Here is a 17,816-nt window from a genome sequence, read left to right on the forward strand (position 1 = left end):
CAAGGTCTGAGTTCTTTAGCAATTAAAAGAAGTGAATGACACTGTAAATGTGTGTCAAATGTTTAAAACAGTTCCAAGAACATAGAAGTATGCAACAATAAGTGGATAATAATTTTTTTTGTTAGTTTCTCTTGACCATGAGCTTATTGGTGACACAAATGCTAGTCAATTAAATTCACTAACTTCTCACTGTGCATCTAAAAAATGCCAGATACCACACTTACTGTTGTGGATATAAAATTTCATAGGGCAATCTCTGACGTCCAGAGATGACTTCCTGGAGGTGCAAATATACTTGGCAACATGTAAATGCATCCAAGGTGATCAACTCTGCCAGGAGTGCAACCCAATGTTACAACATAAAAGACAAAAGGGGAATGCAAAACCCAGAAAATGTACTCTCTGATTTCAGGCAAGAAGGGATTATGTTTGAATGAGATACAATCCTATTAGGTTTAAAGTAGCTGGGCTTTAAAGAAGGTGCAGAATGTGGAACTGTGGAAAGAAAGAGACCATGTAGATGGAAGGATCTATAGAAGCCAATCAGAATAGTCAGAAAGTGTGTTCATACAAAGGTATAACATGTTATTTTATTTGATTGAAATAGTGGCTATGTATGTGGTAAGAATAGATGATGAGTCTGAACATAACATTCAAGGTAAATCATGAGTGATGTTTCAATAGAACTGGATACTGCTAAAAACACTAGAGTTCCAAGGACAGTATGTACTTTGGCTTCTATCAGATGACAAGTAGTTATGCTTTGGCTCCTTTACAAATGTAATTAGCTAAAAAGAAGAAGGTTTATGTAAACTATAATCTGTTAGCAATCTGTATATCATCTTGGGTTTACACTGAGGTGAATACCGAGTACTTTAAACTTGAATTATGCTAATAAGCCAATCAGAGAAAGATAAGTACCACGTGATTTCATTCATATGTGAAATCTAATGAACAAAATGAACTAACAACCAAAATAGAAACAGACTGCTTGGTCGGTATTGCTCAGTGGTTGAGAATTGACCTAGGAACCAAGAGTTCACTGGTTTGATTCCCAATCAGGACACATGCCCGGGTTGCGGGCTCAATCCCCCAGTAGGGGTCATGCAGGAGGCAACCGGTCTATGAAGTTTCTCTCTCATCCCTCTCCTTTCCTCTCTCTCTAAAAACCAATAAAAAAAAAATAAAAATAGAGACAGACACATAGATAGAGAGCAGGCTGACAGGAGTGTGTGTTTGTGTGTGTGTGTGGGGGGGGGAGGGGGGTGTATTGAGAAAAATGAGGATATTGAGCAAAAAAGAAAAAAAAGAGAAATAACTCATGGACAGGGCAACAGTGTTGTGATTGTCAGTGGAATGGGATGAGAGAAGTTGGAGGAGGGTATATGGGGAATAAATGGTGATGGACAGATGCTTGACTTGAAGTGGTAAACTCACAATATAGTATACAGATAATGTGCTGTAGAATTGTGCACCTGAAACCTGTATAATTTTGATTATAGAGTGTCACCCCAATAAATTCAATAAAAAATATTAAAATTCAGAATATTTAATTCCTGCCCCTACTCTTTTTTCAGTAATGGAAGCCAAAGACCACTGTGCTACTATCACTTTAGAATTTGGCTAATACAAATAAGGACACAAGATTGACTGCAAATAGCACAGCAATGAAAAAATACATAAAAATATCCCATTTATGTATATTTTTGGTGGGTCTATAGCTCCTTGGTTGGCAAACTGCGGCTCTTTGGCCCCTCGAGTGTGGCTCTTCCACAAAATACCACGTGCGGGCGCGCGTACAGTGCGATTGAAACTTTGTGGCCCATGTGCAGAAGTCGTTTTTTGGCCTGGGCTAGTCTATTTTGAAGAAGTACTGTTGATATTTGGCTCTGTTGACTAATGAGTTTGCCGACCACTGGTCTAGCTCATGAATTTATAGAAGTCAGGCAGAAATTCATCTCTAAAGCCCAGAGACTTGGACTAAAACCTTAATGTATGTGTCTGGGGTAGCTGATGTGTTTTTGAATATTATTTAAATAGTAGAGGCCTGATTCATGAAGATTTGAGCAAGAATAGGCCTTCCTTCCCCTGGCTGCTGGCACCGGCTTCCCTCTGGCACCCAGAACCCGGGTTGCTTCGCTCTGGCTGTTGCTGCCACCCACCAGGACTAGGGCTACTTTGCTCCTGCCACTGCCAGGCACCTGGGACCCGGGCTGCTTTGCTCCAGCTGCTGCCAGGCATCTGGGATTGGGACTGCTTTGCTCTGGCTGCTGCTGCCACCCACCGAGAGTGTGCTCCGAGTCAAGTGCCTCGGCCACTTGGAGCATGCCCCCACCCCTGATGTGTGTCCTCTGGGGCTGGGGGCAGCACGCAGTCCCCTCCCACCCATCTGCGCGCGCAGCTCCTCCTGAGCAGTCGTGATGCAGCCTCCTCCTGAGCCAGTCGTGATGCCTGGCTAATTTGCATATTACCGCTTTATATATATAGATGTTATTCTACTGAAATGCCATTTTCATGTTTCCTACCTTCAAGCCCATTAATCACACACACCTTAACTGGTGGAGTACATTGATCCCATAATTATAGCTTCCTCCTGGATATTTTTTGTATCCTGAAGACTGGTTAAATATGTCACTCCTTGTATCCATGGTATCTGGTACTGATAACACTGCATATTTTTTTTTTTAAATAAATTTTATTGATTTTTTACAGAGAGGAAGGGAGAGAGATAGAGAGTTAGAAACATCGATGAGAGAGAAACATCGATCAGCTGCCTCCTGCACATCTCCTACTGGGGATGTGCCCGCAACCCAGGTACATGCCCTTGACCGGAATCAAACCTGGGACCTTTCAGTCCGCAAGCTGATGCTTTATCCACTGAGCCAAACCGGTTTCGGCAACACTGCATATTTCTTATCTCCTAATGAGGCTCTGGGCCTTTTCCTCAATCATGCATATCTATAGTGGTTAACACAAAACCCTAGAATTTAGATGCCCAATAAGTGTTTGTTATCTTGTACCTTTTGACCAACTACAAAAATCAGAACATCTATACCTAATAAGGAAAGTACTGAGTTTCCAAGAAAGAAAATTCAAGAAAACAAAATTTAACCTCATTATTCTTAATAAGATCTGTAGTTTACAGAAATATTTCATAAAAAATGAATTGTGGTTGCCAATTAAAATGTATGTGAATTATCAAGAACAAATAAGACTCTTTGCCTTACCTTTTCCACATCACCCAGGCCCTCAGTGTCCAGAAGAACCAGAGTGTGGTTGGGCTTCGAGGGGTGGGGTACACACCACATCCAGATGCCCTTGGTTTCAGACCGCACTGTGGAGCCCAGACAGAATCCTGCGAAGTTAGAGGAGAAAGCTCTTGTATAGAACAAGAGCAGATAGTCCAGGCTTCCCATAGATTACATTGGTTAAAGTTATCAGAATGTGAGTGCCAGGCTGGGAGAAAGGTTGCTTAAGTTTCAGCAAGGACAGCCTATCCAACCTTTATGCATGTGAAGGACCTTCTCAAGAAACACTCTCTGTTCCCTATTCACTTCATACTATCAATGGTTCAAGCTATGTCACATTTCAGAATTACTATAACCTCTACTGACCTTTATATTTTTTTCTGACATTGACGAGTTCCCTTGTCCTTCAGGTTCTGGTGGAGTTCCACCAGTGGGAGGCACCAGCATGAGACTAGAAGTCAGGCATGTGTTCTCCTGGCTTCCCCTTAGTGAGCTTTGGTGTCCCAGTGCCTCTGTTCCTCTCAGTGGGTCACAGCCCTTTCATTTAGCTCCATCCACAAGTGCTGGTCTTTGCCACATTCTGGTTTCACTTTTTGCTTGGCTGTTCAGGCTATAGGAATGACTATAGTTCCCTGGCCATTGCTTTTGCCACCCTCTGGGTGCTTCCTCATCTCAAATTAGTTCTCTGTGACCTGCTTATAACCTTGTATGAGTCCCTCTATTAAACATTCTTTAGTTACCCCTTGAGAGGTTCTTGTGTTTCCTGCCAGGAACTAGATCGATAATTAGCTTTGTTGGATTTTCCTTCCCTTTTATTCCTGTATTTTTCTCATTTTAAAGGAAATGATGAGTTTTGTTTTGTTTTTTATCCCTGACTCAAGTGGGGATATGATGAAAGTGAAGGCAGAAAATACCTGTGAAAGGTGCTAGCTCCTCTTTCAAAAGGCTTAAACCAACAGGTGGAGAGCATGCAATTGGTATATCCAAGAACCTGTGCCTGATATATCTTGTTTAACAGTTCAACATTTTTAACATCTGCCATAGGCCAATGTTTTCTCCAATGGGGAAGTGTTCTCCCCTGATGACTGGTCTAGAGTTTCTCTATAGGAAAGACCAAGACAAAATGTTTTGTTAGAAACAAATGGAGGGAAAAAAAGAAACATATGGGAAAGATTATAAAGCAAAAAGGAGAGAGGAAGGAAAAAAGGAAAGGGAGAGGAGTGAGACAGAAAGAAAGAGACACAGTGAGAGAAAGACAATGAGAGATATTTCTAGGAATCATTGGAGTTCAGTGTATTGAGGTTTAACCCAAAATGGTGCTGAGCTTATGAGACACAGAGGAAGACATTTGAAAATAAAAATGGTGTGTGGCCCTAGCTGGTTTGCCTTAGTGGATAGAGCATCCACCTGAGGACTGAAGAGTCCTGGGTTTGATTCCAGTCAAGGGCAATGTCTGCATTGTGGGCTCGATCCCCAGTAGGGGGCGTGCAGGAGGCAGCCAATCAATGACTCTCTCAAATCATTGATATTTCTATCTCTTTCCCTTCGTCTCTGAAATGAATAAAAATATATTTTTTAAAAATGGTGTGTGGTCTTCATAAAGAGAAATGAAGTACAGAAATGAGTTATAGGCAGATTACTCTAAAAATCACTATGAACCAAAAGGGGCAACCTAATAAGAAAGAAAAATGACTTTAAGAAATAGGAAATTCAAAGAGTAAATTAATATGTGAAAAGATGCTCAAAGTTTTTTATAATAAGGAAAATATTATGCACTTATATAAGTCACCAGATCATCAAATTTAAAACGCCTTTTACCAAATTTTTATGACATGGTGGAGAAGTCTCAATGACTGCTAATAAACGTATGCATTGCATATGAAGTTTGAAAAGCTGTTTGAAAATATCTAGAAAGGCTGACAACATATATACTCCATGACCCAGCAATTTTATTTCTGGGTCTGTCACACAAGGTAAGTTTGTGTATTTGTGCACCAGGATATACAATTGAGGAGGTTTATATCAGCATCATTCATAAAAGTAAAAACCTAGAAACAAAACCAATGTTCATTAACAAAAAATGGATAAATAAATTATAGTATCTTCTCACAATAGCATACTATAAAATAGTGAAAATAAATAAATTACAGATACGTATCACAAACTTGATAACACTTAAATTTTTTGTTGAGCAAAAGAAGCAAGATTCCAAAGAATACCTGAATGGACTTTCCTTTACATAATATTTAAGCTATTCTTACAAATGCATACACAGCATGTAAAACCACTTTTAAAAGGAAGAGTGAAAGCATGCTGAAGGTCAGATAAAGAGCTTCATAGATAAGGAAAAGCTAAAGGAGTTCATCACCACCAAACCAGTATTATATGAAATGCTGAAAGGTATCCTTTAAGAAGAGGAAGAAGAAGAAAAAGGTAAAGATACAAATTATGAACAACAAACATGCATCTATCAACAAGTGAATCTAAGAATCAAGTGAATAAATAATCTGGTGATCATAATAGAATCAGGGACATAGAAAGGGAATGGACTGATTATTCTTGGGGGGGAAAGGGGTGTGGGAGATGCGGGAAGAGACTGGACAAAAATCGTGCACCTATGGATGAGGACAGTGGGTGGGGAGTGAGGGCGGATGGTGGGGCGGGAACTGGGAGGAGGGGAATTATGGGGGGGAAAAAGAGGAACAAATGTAATAATCTGAACAATAAAGATTTAATTAAAAAAAAGAATAATGGGTGGATCTTTGGATTAAGTTGGGGAACCCCTTGTTACTGGCTCAAAGAGTGGGATTTTGTGGAATAGTGGGGTTTAGGATATTTATTTGGTGGTGGCTGTTAGAACCTTTTTTCAGTGGAAGAAGTTAGGCTTTTTTTTAAGATGACCTTGAAGGAGGCATGATCAGTCTGTGTTATCATAGTCTCCAAGCTAATGGCCCCCGCCCCAGAACAATACTCACCATGGTTCTGTCCTGCCAGGCGGTTCATCAGGTAGGATTTTCCTGTCCGATACAGACCTGCGATGGCCAACACCACCACAGGCTGAGAGATCTTGTCTAGAATCTCCAGTGCTGTTGGATTTACTGTCAGCTGATTATTCTGATTTTCCACCAGACAGATGGGGTCCATCATGGTGTATCCAGAGGCCATGGTGAGCTGTAACCCAGAGCAACAACTCAGTACAACACAAGGTCCAGAAGTCATATCTAATGGTTACACAAGTGACATGCTTGTCAGCTTTCTATGTGTGCAACATATAAGTCAGATTTCTACATTTAGTATGTTTCTAAAAGATCAGTATTTAGCCTAGTGTGTCAAGGCCTGGCACAGATTCCTTATGTACATTATCATATTGATCTTTAAATAAACCCTAATACAACCTTGCCCATATGATGCATAAAAGGAATAGAATGAGCAAAACAAAACACTGATGATGGAGCTTTGAGAATATGAACATATGGGGGTAAGTAGAGGCAGAATGGGATATGCAGGAGATGAGAAGTGGCCAGAGAAGATACGTGGAGTTCCAGAGTGATTGGTTTCTCATTAACTTCATATATTCTCTGAGCACCTACCATGTGCTGGGCACTGTTCTAAGTGCTCAGTATCAAGCGGCCAACAAAATGGATACCAATTCCTGCTTCGTGGAGCTCTATTCTAGTGGGAAGAGACAGACAATACAGAAAACAAATAAGCAGCATGCGTGGTATGTGTATTAGATGATGGAAAGTGCTCAGGAGAAATCAAACAGGAACTGAGATAGGGAGCACAGGGGCTGCATTTAAACAGAGGATGGTCAGGAAAGGCCTCTCAGAAAAAGAGAAATAAATGTGCTCTGTGACCTTGAGTAGGACATTTGTAGTAAATCCTGGGAGCTGTTGCAGTTGGAAGATGGGAGACTTTGAGAGGAAGAAGAAGACAAAGAATGAGATTCCCTCTCAAAACACCACAATACAGATCTTTATAGGACCCAGATACAGTTATGAATGCAGGAATTTGTTTATTTAATCTAGAATAAAAGGACATTTTTTGTTTCTAGGCTGGCAGGGAAGAGAGGCTGTAGTCAGGGTGTTTTAGGGTGTGCCCAGAGCTGCCAGAGTCCCACAGCTGGGAGAGGTACTACTTTACTGTTTCCATCACAGTGGGTGTTTCATGCAATCAAGGGACAGAAAGCAAAGTGATTTGACTGTCCCTTCACTTTCTCAAAGACAATCCTAAACAACGTTTATGTGTTCCCTGCTCTCCTAGCTGTGCATTAGAAAAAGTTATTTCTCTGTCTTAGTTTGTTTTCCATAAAATGGCAGCATTAAAACAAACAAACAAACAAACAAACAAACAAACAAACACAATGTATTGGTCATTAAGGTCATTAGGAAGATTAAATATATGATAAAATTTATACTGCTCTTAAAATCATTGTGTTGCATACTGAATCCTATGTTAGTATTAATTTAAAAGTGAGTGTCTAAGAGGGCAGGGAGGTAAAGTTCTAAATGAAAATGTGGATTTGGACTGAACAGTGACATCTGGAGTGGCTACCAGGGTTCAAATCACTTACATCAATGTAACCTTGGAAAAGGAACTTACCTCTGTGAGCCTGCATTTCCTTAGTGTGATAGATAAAGCAAGAATTCCTGCCTGACTCATTCCTGTAGGGTCTGGTAACTCACAGGGTCTCAAAACTTAATGATTAATGTAGTGTTAGGCATTGTGTTGAAACGTGTTTATATGTTCAGTAAGCTGAAAATTGCCACCAAATAATAAGGTGTCTAAAAACTTTTTCTTCGAAAATAACAATTTTTTAACACACTTTCTCTGTACTATTTCTCTCTCTCTCTCTCTTTTTTTTTTTTCTAAAGGTAACTGGGAACAGAGTTTGGGAATAAATCATTAATCTTCTAGCGCTGTGACATAAGCAGGAGGAATTACAGAGTTTATTCCTTAAACTGAATAGTTAAAATTTTGGGTAGGAATAGATAAGTTAACACAATTTTTTAAAAATGTAAGTAAACTGTAATACCCAAACCAAAACTGTTAAGTTCAAATGAATAAGTACAATGAAATAGTTCTCCTGTGTGGAGTTAGTTGGTTTCCAAAGTTCCTCCTTAGGAGAGTCAGTCATCTGAAGTGATGGTGAAAACTACCCCAAACCTTGACTTCTCAGCAAGTGTGACAGGATATTCTGAGATGGTTCTTGTATAGACCACACATGAGAAACAATGCCTGGTAAACAAACACTCTTAGATCTTATAGTTATTTCTAACAGCTGGTGATGAATTAAATTATTCTATATCACAGAGCTTTGTGCTCTCTTTGGAATATTAAGTATTGTTAAATACAAAAATAATCAGAGTCAACCTTTCAGGAAATAAATTGTCTGTAAGTTAAGGACCACCTTTTCTCTCAGTTTCTCCAGTGCCTGGAGGTGAGGTGGAGATGGTGGTTGTGGTGCAGGGACAGTCTGAAGAGGGACAGGGAGATGGAGGGAGAGACTCCACCAGGAGCCTCTGCAAGTGGATGGGGTTTACTCCATCCATCCCAGGAAGGGTTTAGCCCTTTTGGCATTTGAGAGACTATGGGTTCCTCCTTTCCTCATGGAGGGCTGTTTGTGTAGCCCAGAGGCACAGCTCACCCTGGAGACAAGGTGGATGAGCGCTGGTCGCTTCACAGAGAGACCTCTGATCCAAACAGAGACTCTGAACTGCTGGTAGCCAGGCCCAATACTAGCCTCCCTCTGTCTCCTGCCCTTCAGTGCCAAGCCTGCACTTCCAGTGTGAGGCTAGTGCTTGGGCATGTGTTGTTGTTGTGTTTGTTAATGAACGTGGGCCTGGAAGAGCTAGTTTAGTGGGAACCTACATGTCTTGGGTGCTGCAGACAGGGGACAAGTTCTCAGCTGTCCTAGCTCTTCCTTCCCTCCCTCACTCCTCATCCTGCATCTGGCTCCTCCCCATACTGACTGTTCTCTTTGGAATCTAAAAATAATGAAGATATTAGAGCCAAGTAGTTAAGGGTCGGGTTGATTAGAACCCAAATCAAAATGGAAAGGACACTGCTTTTTTGCTGTTAGAGAAGTAGGTGAGGAATGAAATTCATGCCAAGCCAAGGAGTTCAGAGGCAGAGTTTCCAGAAAGCAGGGACAAAACTGCTTGAGAGCACAGAGAGGTCAGGTAAACAAAATTTTGGCTTTAGCGATGCACCACAATGAGTTCTTTAAAGATAAACTTTTTAGTAACATAGTGGGACCACATTCTACTTGTAAGACTTAAGAAAGAAGTTGGCACTAAGAAATTGGATCTAGTGGATCTGGGCTATGTTTTATTTTATTTTTAAGAGTTTATTTTGAGAAGGAAGATGGCGGTGATATAGGCAGACGCATCCCAGGTCGTCTCCCAGAGCAAATGGAGTAAGCAGCTGAAACTAATAACACCCACCCCAAATGGCGAAACTACTCAGCTGGTGAGATGGTCTGCAGCCGGGAAGGGCAGAGCTCCCCTGGAAAAGTAAAAAACCAGGGATCTGGGCAGGAAAGTTTGCCAGACCTTTGAGCCCAGAGGGATAGAGGCAGACTGCGCGGCAGACAGCCACGTCCTTTGGGACAGGCACAGCCCCTGACTGGGGAAAGGAGATCTGCGGGATTCCTGGTGCCACCGGGGGATTTGAGAACTGGGTTCTGTGATCACGGAGGACTGAGCCTAAAGGGGGCAGCCTGAAGAGCTGACCAGAGCATGCAGTGCCAGTAGTAGAAGAGCTTGTAAGAAAGTCAGCCTTCCCCGTTTCCACGGCCGGCGTTTGCTTATTTATTTTCACTGAATCCTGTTCATAAGACATCTCGGATACAGACACTCACCTGTGCTAAAGAGAGGGAGAAAGTGCGGACGAGTGGAATCTGGGGAGAGACTGAGGAGAGAGAGGGGGCCCGGAGAGGTGGCAGCGAATTGAGTGCTGAGACACCCCTGGGCCCAGGATCGGGGCAGCCATTCTCTCCAGAGGGTGGGACTCGCCTACCTAGCCCCCAGGCAAGGAGCACAGCCACACCCAGATTCCACTGTGAATGAGATCAAGGATTAAAATAATCTGATCAGTCCCTGGGAGTTAACAGGATCTGGCCTACAGAGGGATTTTCAATCCCAGCGATAGAGAAGCCATATAGCCTCAGAGGCCAACCCCAGAACACTGCCACCCAGAGGCTGAGCCACAAACTGATTCTTTGCTAAACACAAAATAAGGCAGTCTGAGAAACAAATACGGCCTGCTTTAAAATAAGGACTGTGGTTTACAACACAGAGGAACAGGGTATCGCAGGGAAATTCAACACTCTCCTGAATACCTGGCAGGACTAAGGTGAGCCAGACTGACGAGTAGAAGAACCGAAGGACCTTCACTACTGCAATTTTTTTTGTCTTTTTTCACCTTTTAACTAAGAAACCAATTTTTTTTTCTTCTTTTTCCATCACCTGATTTTACCCTTTTAATTACTACATTCTTATTTTTAACCAGTATTATTACTGCTACCATTTTACCATTTTTTAAAATGCCATTTTATTTTCTCTTTATTTTATTTTGGGATTAGTGTTCTCCATTCTATTTTCATCGTTCCTTTAGCAACAATTTTCCCTACCTCAATTTTACCTCTATGGTAAAACCCTCTCCCTCACTTTTCCCCTTTTGTTGTCCTGTTTCTCTTATCCTATTCCTGCTCTAGATTTTCCCTATTCCTTCTGTTTACCTCCTGTCAAAATTTCACCCTACTTATATATCCTATTTCCAATCCACTGCTCTAAATCTTTATACACATACCCCTTATCTTTCTTCACTATCCAAAAATTTTTTTCTTTTTTTCTTCTTTTATCTTTCTATTGTTTTGTTGCTGTTTGCTTGATTGTTGAGTATATTGTGTTTTTGTTGTTGTTGCTTGTTTTTTTGTGTGTGTCTGCGTGTGTGTGTGTGTGTGTGTGTGTGTGTTTTAGGACTTGTTGTGAGGCTGTTTTTCTTTTTCTTTTTCTTTTTTTCTGCTGGTTTTTCCCCTCCCTCCACCCATCCCCCCTGGTAATTTTTGTGCTTCTGTTTTCCCTTGCCTCTCTTGATATTATTGGTTGTTTCTAGTTTGCATTCATCTCCAGGGAGCTGTTGCTGGAATTTGTTGGGATTAGTGGCAGTTCTATAGGAGTTTTCTCCTCATATTAATAGTCTCTTCCCCTCTTCCACTTCATTCTCTCTTTTTGCTCTTTTTTTTTCTTTTCTTTTCTTTTCTCTCTTCTATTTTCCCCCCTCCTTTTTCCCAATTTCATTTTTGCACTCCTTTTTTTTTGGTCCCTACTTTTCTTTTCTTTTTTCTCTTTTATCTTTTTCTCTTCTTTCTTCCTTATCCCCTAATTCTCTTAATTCGGGTGGTAACCTTTATTTGGGGTTATTAATATCGTGAATATATTTGTGTTTAGTGCCTGGTATGTGGTGCCTTGTTGTGTTGTATTCTGTGCCTTTAAATCAACACAGCAGATCCAAGCAACAGCAGCCTCCTGAGCACCACACCCTCTGCCTGAGGAATAGCAGCTGTACGTGAAACCTCCCTCCACCAGCCAGAAAAGCCACCACAGCTGTGAACAGCACCCACCAGAGGAGCTGCTGCCAACTGAGAATCAGCTGCTACCGCAACCGCCCGAAGAGCAACCACAGCCCAAGGAGTCACTGCCAACCAGGGAGCAGCCACTGAATGACTCAACGTCTAGATATGTCAGTGAGATCAAACATGGGTAGACAGAGAAACCCCCAAAGGAAAGAAAAAGAGGACTCACCAGAAAAGCAGCTAAATGATACAGAGGCATGCAACATGACAGAAAAAGAATTCAGAATAAGGGTCCTAGAGTGCATAAACCGGACGGAGGAAAAAGTTAACAACTTATGCAAGAAGCTAGAAGAAACAGATGAAAAAGTCAACTACCTATGCAAGAAGAAAGAAGAAACAGATGAAAAAATCAACAACTTTTGCAAGAAAAGACCCAATAAGAAATGAAGAGTGATGTAGCTGCAATAAAAAAACACCACTGAAAGTATCAACAGTAGACTAGGAGAAGCAGAGGACCGTATTAGTGAATTAGAAGACAAGGAAGCAAAACACACCCAAACTGTACTGCAATTGGAGAAAAATATTAAAAGACAGGAAGAGAGCCTAAGGGAGCTTTGGGACAACATGAAACGAAACAACATACGAATAATAGGGGTGCCAGAACAACAGAAAGAGGAACAAGGATTAGAAAACCTATTTGAAGAAATAATATCAGAAAACTTTCCTGAGGTGGGGAAGAAAAAAGTCACACAAGCACAGAGAGTCCCAAACAAGGTGAACCCGAGAAGAACCACACCAAGACACATCATAATTACCATGGCAAATGTTCAGGACAAAGAGAGAATCTTACAGAATGCAAGAGAGAGACAGAAAGTTACATACAAGGGATCTCCCATTAGATTATCAAATAATTTCTCAACAGAAACACATCAGGCCAGAAAACAATGGACGGAAATTTACAAAGTGATGCAAAGCAAAGGACTGAATCCAACAATACTCTATCCAGCAAGGCTATCATTCAAAATTGAAGAGGAAATAAGAAGCTTCACAGACAAAAAAAGGCTAAGGGAGTTTATCACCACCAAGCCAGCAATGCAAGGAATGCGAAAGGGACTGGTGTAAAAAGAAGAACTAAAAAGCCCAGAAAGAAAACAGCCACACACACACACAAAAACAAAAATAGAAATGGCTACAAGCAAGTACCTTTCAATAATAACTTTAAACGTAAATGGACTAAATGGTCCAATCAAAAGACATCGAGTGGCTGAATGGATAAAAAAACATGACCCATATATTTGCTGTCTACAAGAGACCCACCTCATTAGAAGGGTCTCAAACAGACTGAAAGTGAAGGGATGGAAAAATATCTCTCAGGCAAATGGAAATGAAAAAAAAGCTGGGGTAGCAATACTTATATCAGACAAAATAGACCTCAAAGTGAAGGCCATAACAAGAGATAAGGAAGGCCACTTCATAATACTAAAGGGATCAATACAACAAGAGGATATCACCCTGATAAACATATATGCACCCAATGCAGGAGCACCCAAATTCATAAAAAAACTCCTGGAAGATATCAAAGGAGAGATCGACAACAATACAGTCATAGCAGGGGACTTTAATACACCACTGACATCACTGGATAAATCCGCTAGACAAAAACTCAGCAAAGAAACAGCAATCCTAAATGACTCACTAGATCAGATGGCCTTAATTGACATCTTCAGAACACTTCACTCCAAAGCCACAAAATATACGTTCACCTCAGGTGCTCATGGGACATCCTCAAAAATAGACCACATATTGGGTCACAAACAAAGTCTCCCCAAATTCAAGAAGATTGAAATCATAAAAAGCATCTTCTCAGACCACGATGGCATAATATTAGAAATAAACTACAATAAAAACAACCCCAAATACTCAAACACTTGGAAGCTGAATAGCATGTTATTCAATATTGATTGGGTTAACAATGAGATCAAAGAAGAAATCAAAAACATCCTGGAAACTAATGACAATGAAAACACTACAATCCAAAACCTATGGGACACAATGAAAGCAGTCCTGAGAGGGAAGTTTATAGCTCTACAGGCCTATCTCAACAAACAAGAAAAAATGGTAGTAAATCATCTAACTCTACAACTCAAAGAATTAGAAAGAGAGCAACAAGAAAACCCCAGAGTGAGCAGAAGGAAGGAGATAATAAAGATTAGAGCAGAAATAAATGACATAGAGACCACAAAAACAATACAGAAAGTCAATGAAACCAAGAGCTGGTTCTTTGAAAGGATAAACAAATTGACAAACCTCTAGCCAGACTCACCAAGAAGCAAAGAGAGAGGACCCAAATAAACAAAATCAGAAACGATAGAGGCTAAATAACAACAGTCCCCACAGAAATACAAATGATTGTTAAAAAATACTATGGACAGCTCTACTCCAACAAACTAGACAACCTGGAGGAAATGGACAAATTCCTAGAAAAATACAACATTCCAAAACTCAGTCAGGATGAATCTAAAAATCTCAATAGGCCAATAACTATGGAAGATATTGAAGCAGTCATCAAAAAGCTTCCAGCAAACAAAAGCCCAGGACCAGATGGCTTCACAGGGGAGTTTTACCAAACATTCAAGGAAGAACTAAAACCTATCCTCTTCAGACTACTACAAAAAATCCAAGAGGAAGGAACACTTCCAAGCTCATTCTATGAAGCCAGCATCACACTAATACCCAAACCAGACAAAGACAACACAATGAAAGAGAATTACAGGCCAATATCCCTCATGAACATAGATGCCAAAATCCTCAACAAAATCTTAGCAAATCGGATCCAGCAGTACATCAGAAAGATCATACACCATGACCAAGTAGAATTTATCCCAGGGATGCAAGGATGGTACAATATCCGCAAATCAATAAACGTGATACATCACATAAACATATTGAAAGAAAAAAAACACATGGTCATATCAATTGATGCAGAAAAAGCATTTGACAAAATCCAACACCCATTTTTGATAAAAACTCTCAGCAAGGCGGGAGTAGAAGGATCATACCTCAACATAATAAAAGCCATATATGACAGGCCGACAGCCAACATCATACTCAATGGACAGAAACTAACACCATTTTCCCTAAGAACAGGAACAAGACAGGGATGCCCCCTCTCACCACTCCTGTTCAACATAGTACTGGAAGTATTAGCCATCGCCATTAGGCAAGAAGAAGAAATAAAAGGCATCCAAATTGGAAAAGAGGAAGTAAAACTGTCCTTATTTGCAGATAACATGATATTATACATACAAAACCCTAGAGACTCCATCAAAAAGATACTAGACTTAATACATGAATTTGGCAATGTAGCAGGATACAAAATTAACCCCAAGAAATCTGAGGCATTTCTATACACCAATAGTGAACTTTCAGAAAGAGAGATTAAAAAAACAATTCCATTCACCATCGCACCAAAAAAATTAAGCTACCTAGGAATAAACTTAACTAAAGAGGTAAAAGACCTCTACTCAGAAAACTACAGGACGTTGAAAAAAGAGATAGAGGAAGACATAAACAGATGGAAGAACATACCGTGTTCATGGATTGGTAGAATCAACATCATTAAAATGTCTGTACTACCCAAAGCAAACTATAAATTCAATGCACTTCCCATTAAAATACCAACGGCATACTTCACAGATCTAGAACGAACTCTCGAAAAATTCATCTGGAATAAAAAAAGACCCCGAATAGCTGCAGCGATCCTGAGAAAGAACAAAGTAGGTGGGATCTCAATACCAGATATCAAGATGTACTACAAAGCCACTGGTCTCAAAACTGCCTGGTACTGGCACAAGAACAGACATATAGATCAATGGAATAGAAGAGAGCCCAGAAATCGGCCCGAACCAATATGCTCAATGAATATTTGACAAAGGAGGCAAGAACATACAATGCAGCCAAGATAGTCTCTTCAATAAATGGTGTTGGGAAAATTGGACAGATATATGCAAGAAAATGAAACTGGATCACCAACTTACACCATACACAAAAATAAACTCAAACTGGATAAAGGACTTAAATGTACGACAGGAAACCATAAAAATTCCCGAAGAAGCCAAAGGTAACAACATCTCAGACATATGCCGAAGCAATTTCTTCACTGATACAGCTCCTCGGGCACTTGAAACTAAAGAGAAAATGAACAAATGGGGCTACATCAAAATAAAAAGCTTCTGCACAGCAAAAGAAACCATCAACAAAACAACAAGAAAACCCACTGCGTGGGAAAACATATTTGCCAATGTCATATCTGATAAGGGCCTAATCTCCAAAATTTATAGGGAACTCATACAACTTAACAAAAGGAAGATAAACAATTCAATAAAAAAAATGGCCTAAATAGACACCTTTCAAAAGAGGACATTCAGAAAGCCAACAGACATATGAAAACATGCTCAAAGTCACTAATCATCCGAGAGATGCAAATCAAAACAACAATGAGGTACCATCTCACACCTGTCAGATTGGCTACCATCAAGAAATCAACAAATGACAAGTTCTGGAGAGGATGTGGAGAAGAAGGAACACTCGTGCACTGCTGGTGGGAATGCAGACTGGTGCAGCCACTATGGAAGACAGTATGGAGTTTCCTCAAAAAACGAAAAATGGAACTCCCATTTGACCCTGTGATCCCACTTCTAGGAATATATCCCAAGAAACCAGAAACAACAATCAGAAAGGATATATGCACCCATATGTTCATAGCAGCACAATTCACCATAGCTAGAATCTGGAAACAGCCTAAGTGCCCATCAGTAGATGAATGGATTACAAAACTGTCGTACATCTACACGATGGAATACTATGCTGCTATAAAAAAGAAGGAACTCTTACCATTTGCAATGGCATGGATGGAACTGGAGAGCATTATGTTAAGTGAAATAAGCCAGTCAATGAAGGAAAAATACCACATGATCTCACTCCTTCATGGATAATAGAGACCATTATAAACTTTTGAACAATAATAGATACAGAGGCAGAGCAGCGTCAAACAGATTGTCAAACTGTAGCGGGAAGGCCGGGGAGGGGTGGGGGGCAGGATGGAGGGGTGTAAGAGATCAACCAAAGGACTTGTATGCATGCATATAAGCATAACCAATGGACATAAGACACTGGGGGGTAGGGGAGGCCAGGGGATTGTCAAGGGCGGGGGAAAAAAAGGGACACATATGTAATACCCTTTGTAAGACTGTAAGCAATAAAATAAAATTAAAAAAAAAGAGTTTATTTTAAATTACAGTTGACATTCAATATTGTATAAATTTCAGCATACTACATAGCTGTTAGACATTTCTATAAGTTAAGAAGTGAAACCCCCAAATAGGTCTAGTACCCACCTGGCAGCCTGCATAATTATCACAATATTATTGACTACATTCCCTAGGTTGTACTTTACATCCCTGTGACAGTTTTCTAACTGCCAATTTGTATCCTTAATCCCTTCCCCATTTCACCCAACCGCATCCTTCCTCCACCTGGCAACCAGAACCTAGGTTACTTCTAAACCAAGAAATCCTCTCTAAAATAAAGCTCACCAAAATGACTAAAATGTATGATGTTTTTGAAATAAAGTTCTTACCTGTTGTTTCTCCTCAGTGTAGGTTCGAGTGGTTTCTGTCACTTCTCTGTCTTTCACCAGATGGTAGGGCTTTTATTCACCTGTCTGATGTCACGTGAGAGTCCGGAATTCTTAAAGACCCATTAATTAGAAGTGAAGGACTTGGAGTAATGTGAAACTGAAAGCACTGAGTACAAAGCACTGATTCAACAACCATCAAAGGGATTTCTGAAAGCTGTAAAAACGGAATGGTACCTGGATTTCACAGAATTTCTTAACTAGTTCAGTTTGACAAAAGCTCTGCTCCTGGTGGGTGTGGTCAACAAAAGGTGGCTCCCTCTTCCCGGTTTCAAGCAGGATAAGGTGTGTCACT

At 40.4% G+C, this 17,816-nt stretch overlaps 1 protein-coding gene across 1 annotated transcript in view; it reads right to left on the reverse strand.

Moving 5' to 3' along the window:
- The window catches only part of LOC118675546 (guanylate-binding protein 4-like), a 29,673-nt gene extending 12,145 nt beyond the window's left edge, over positions 1-17,528 (reverse strand). Inside the window, exons 1-3 of the mRNA XM_036348464.1 lie at positions 17,465-17,528; positions 6,224-6,419; positions 3,228-3,355 (exon numbers count right to left, since the gene is read on the reverse strand). Of these exons, the coding sequence (XP_036204357.1) occupies positions 3,228-3,355; positions 6,224-6,413 (318 nt within the window). The 5' untranslated portion in view covers positions 6,414-6,419; positions 17,465-17,528. The remainder of the gene's footprint in view (positions 1-3,227; positions 3,356-6,223; positions 6,420-17,464) is intronic.
- Between the last annotated feature and the right edge of the window lie 288 nt (positions 17,529-17,816).

Source organism: Myotis myotis, unplaced genomic scaffold (genome assembly GCF_014108235.1).
Source record: "Myotis myotis isolate mMyoMyo1 unplaced genomic scaffold, mMyoMyo1.p scaffold_m19_p_2, whole genome shotgun sequence".
In the NCBI taxonomy this organism is placed as follows: Eukaryota; Metazoa; Chordata; class Mammalia; order Chiroptera; family Vespertilionidae; genus Myotis; species Myotis myotis.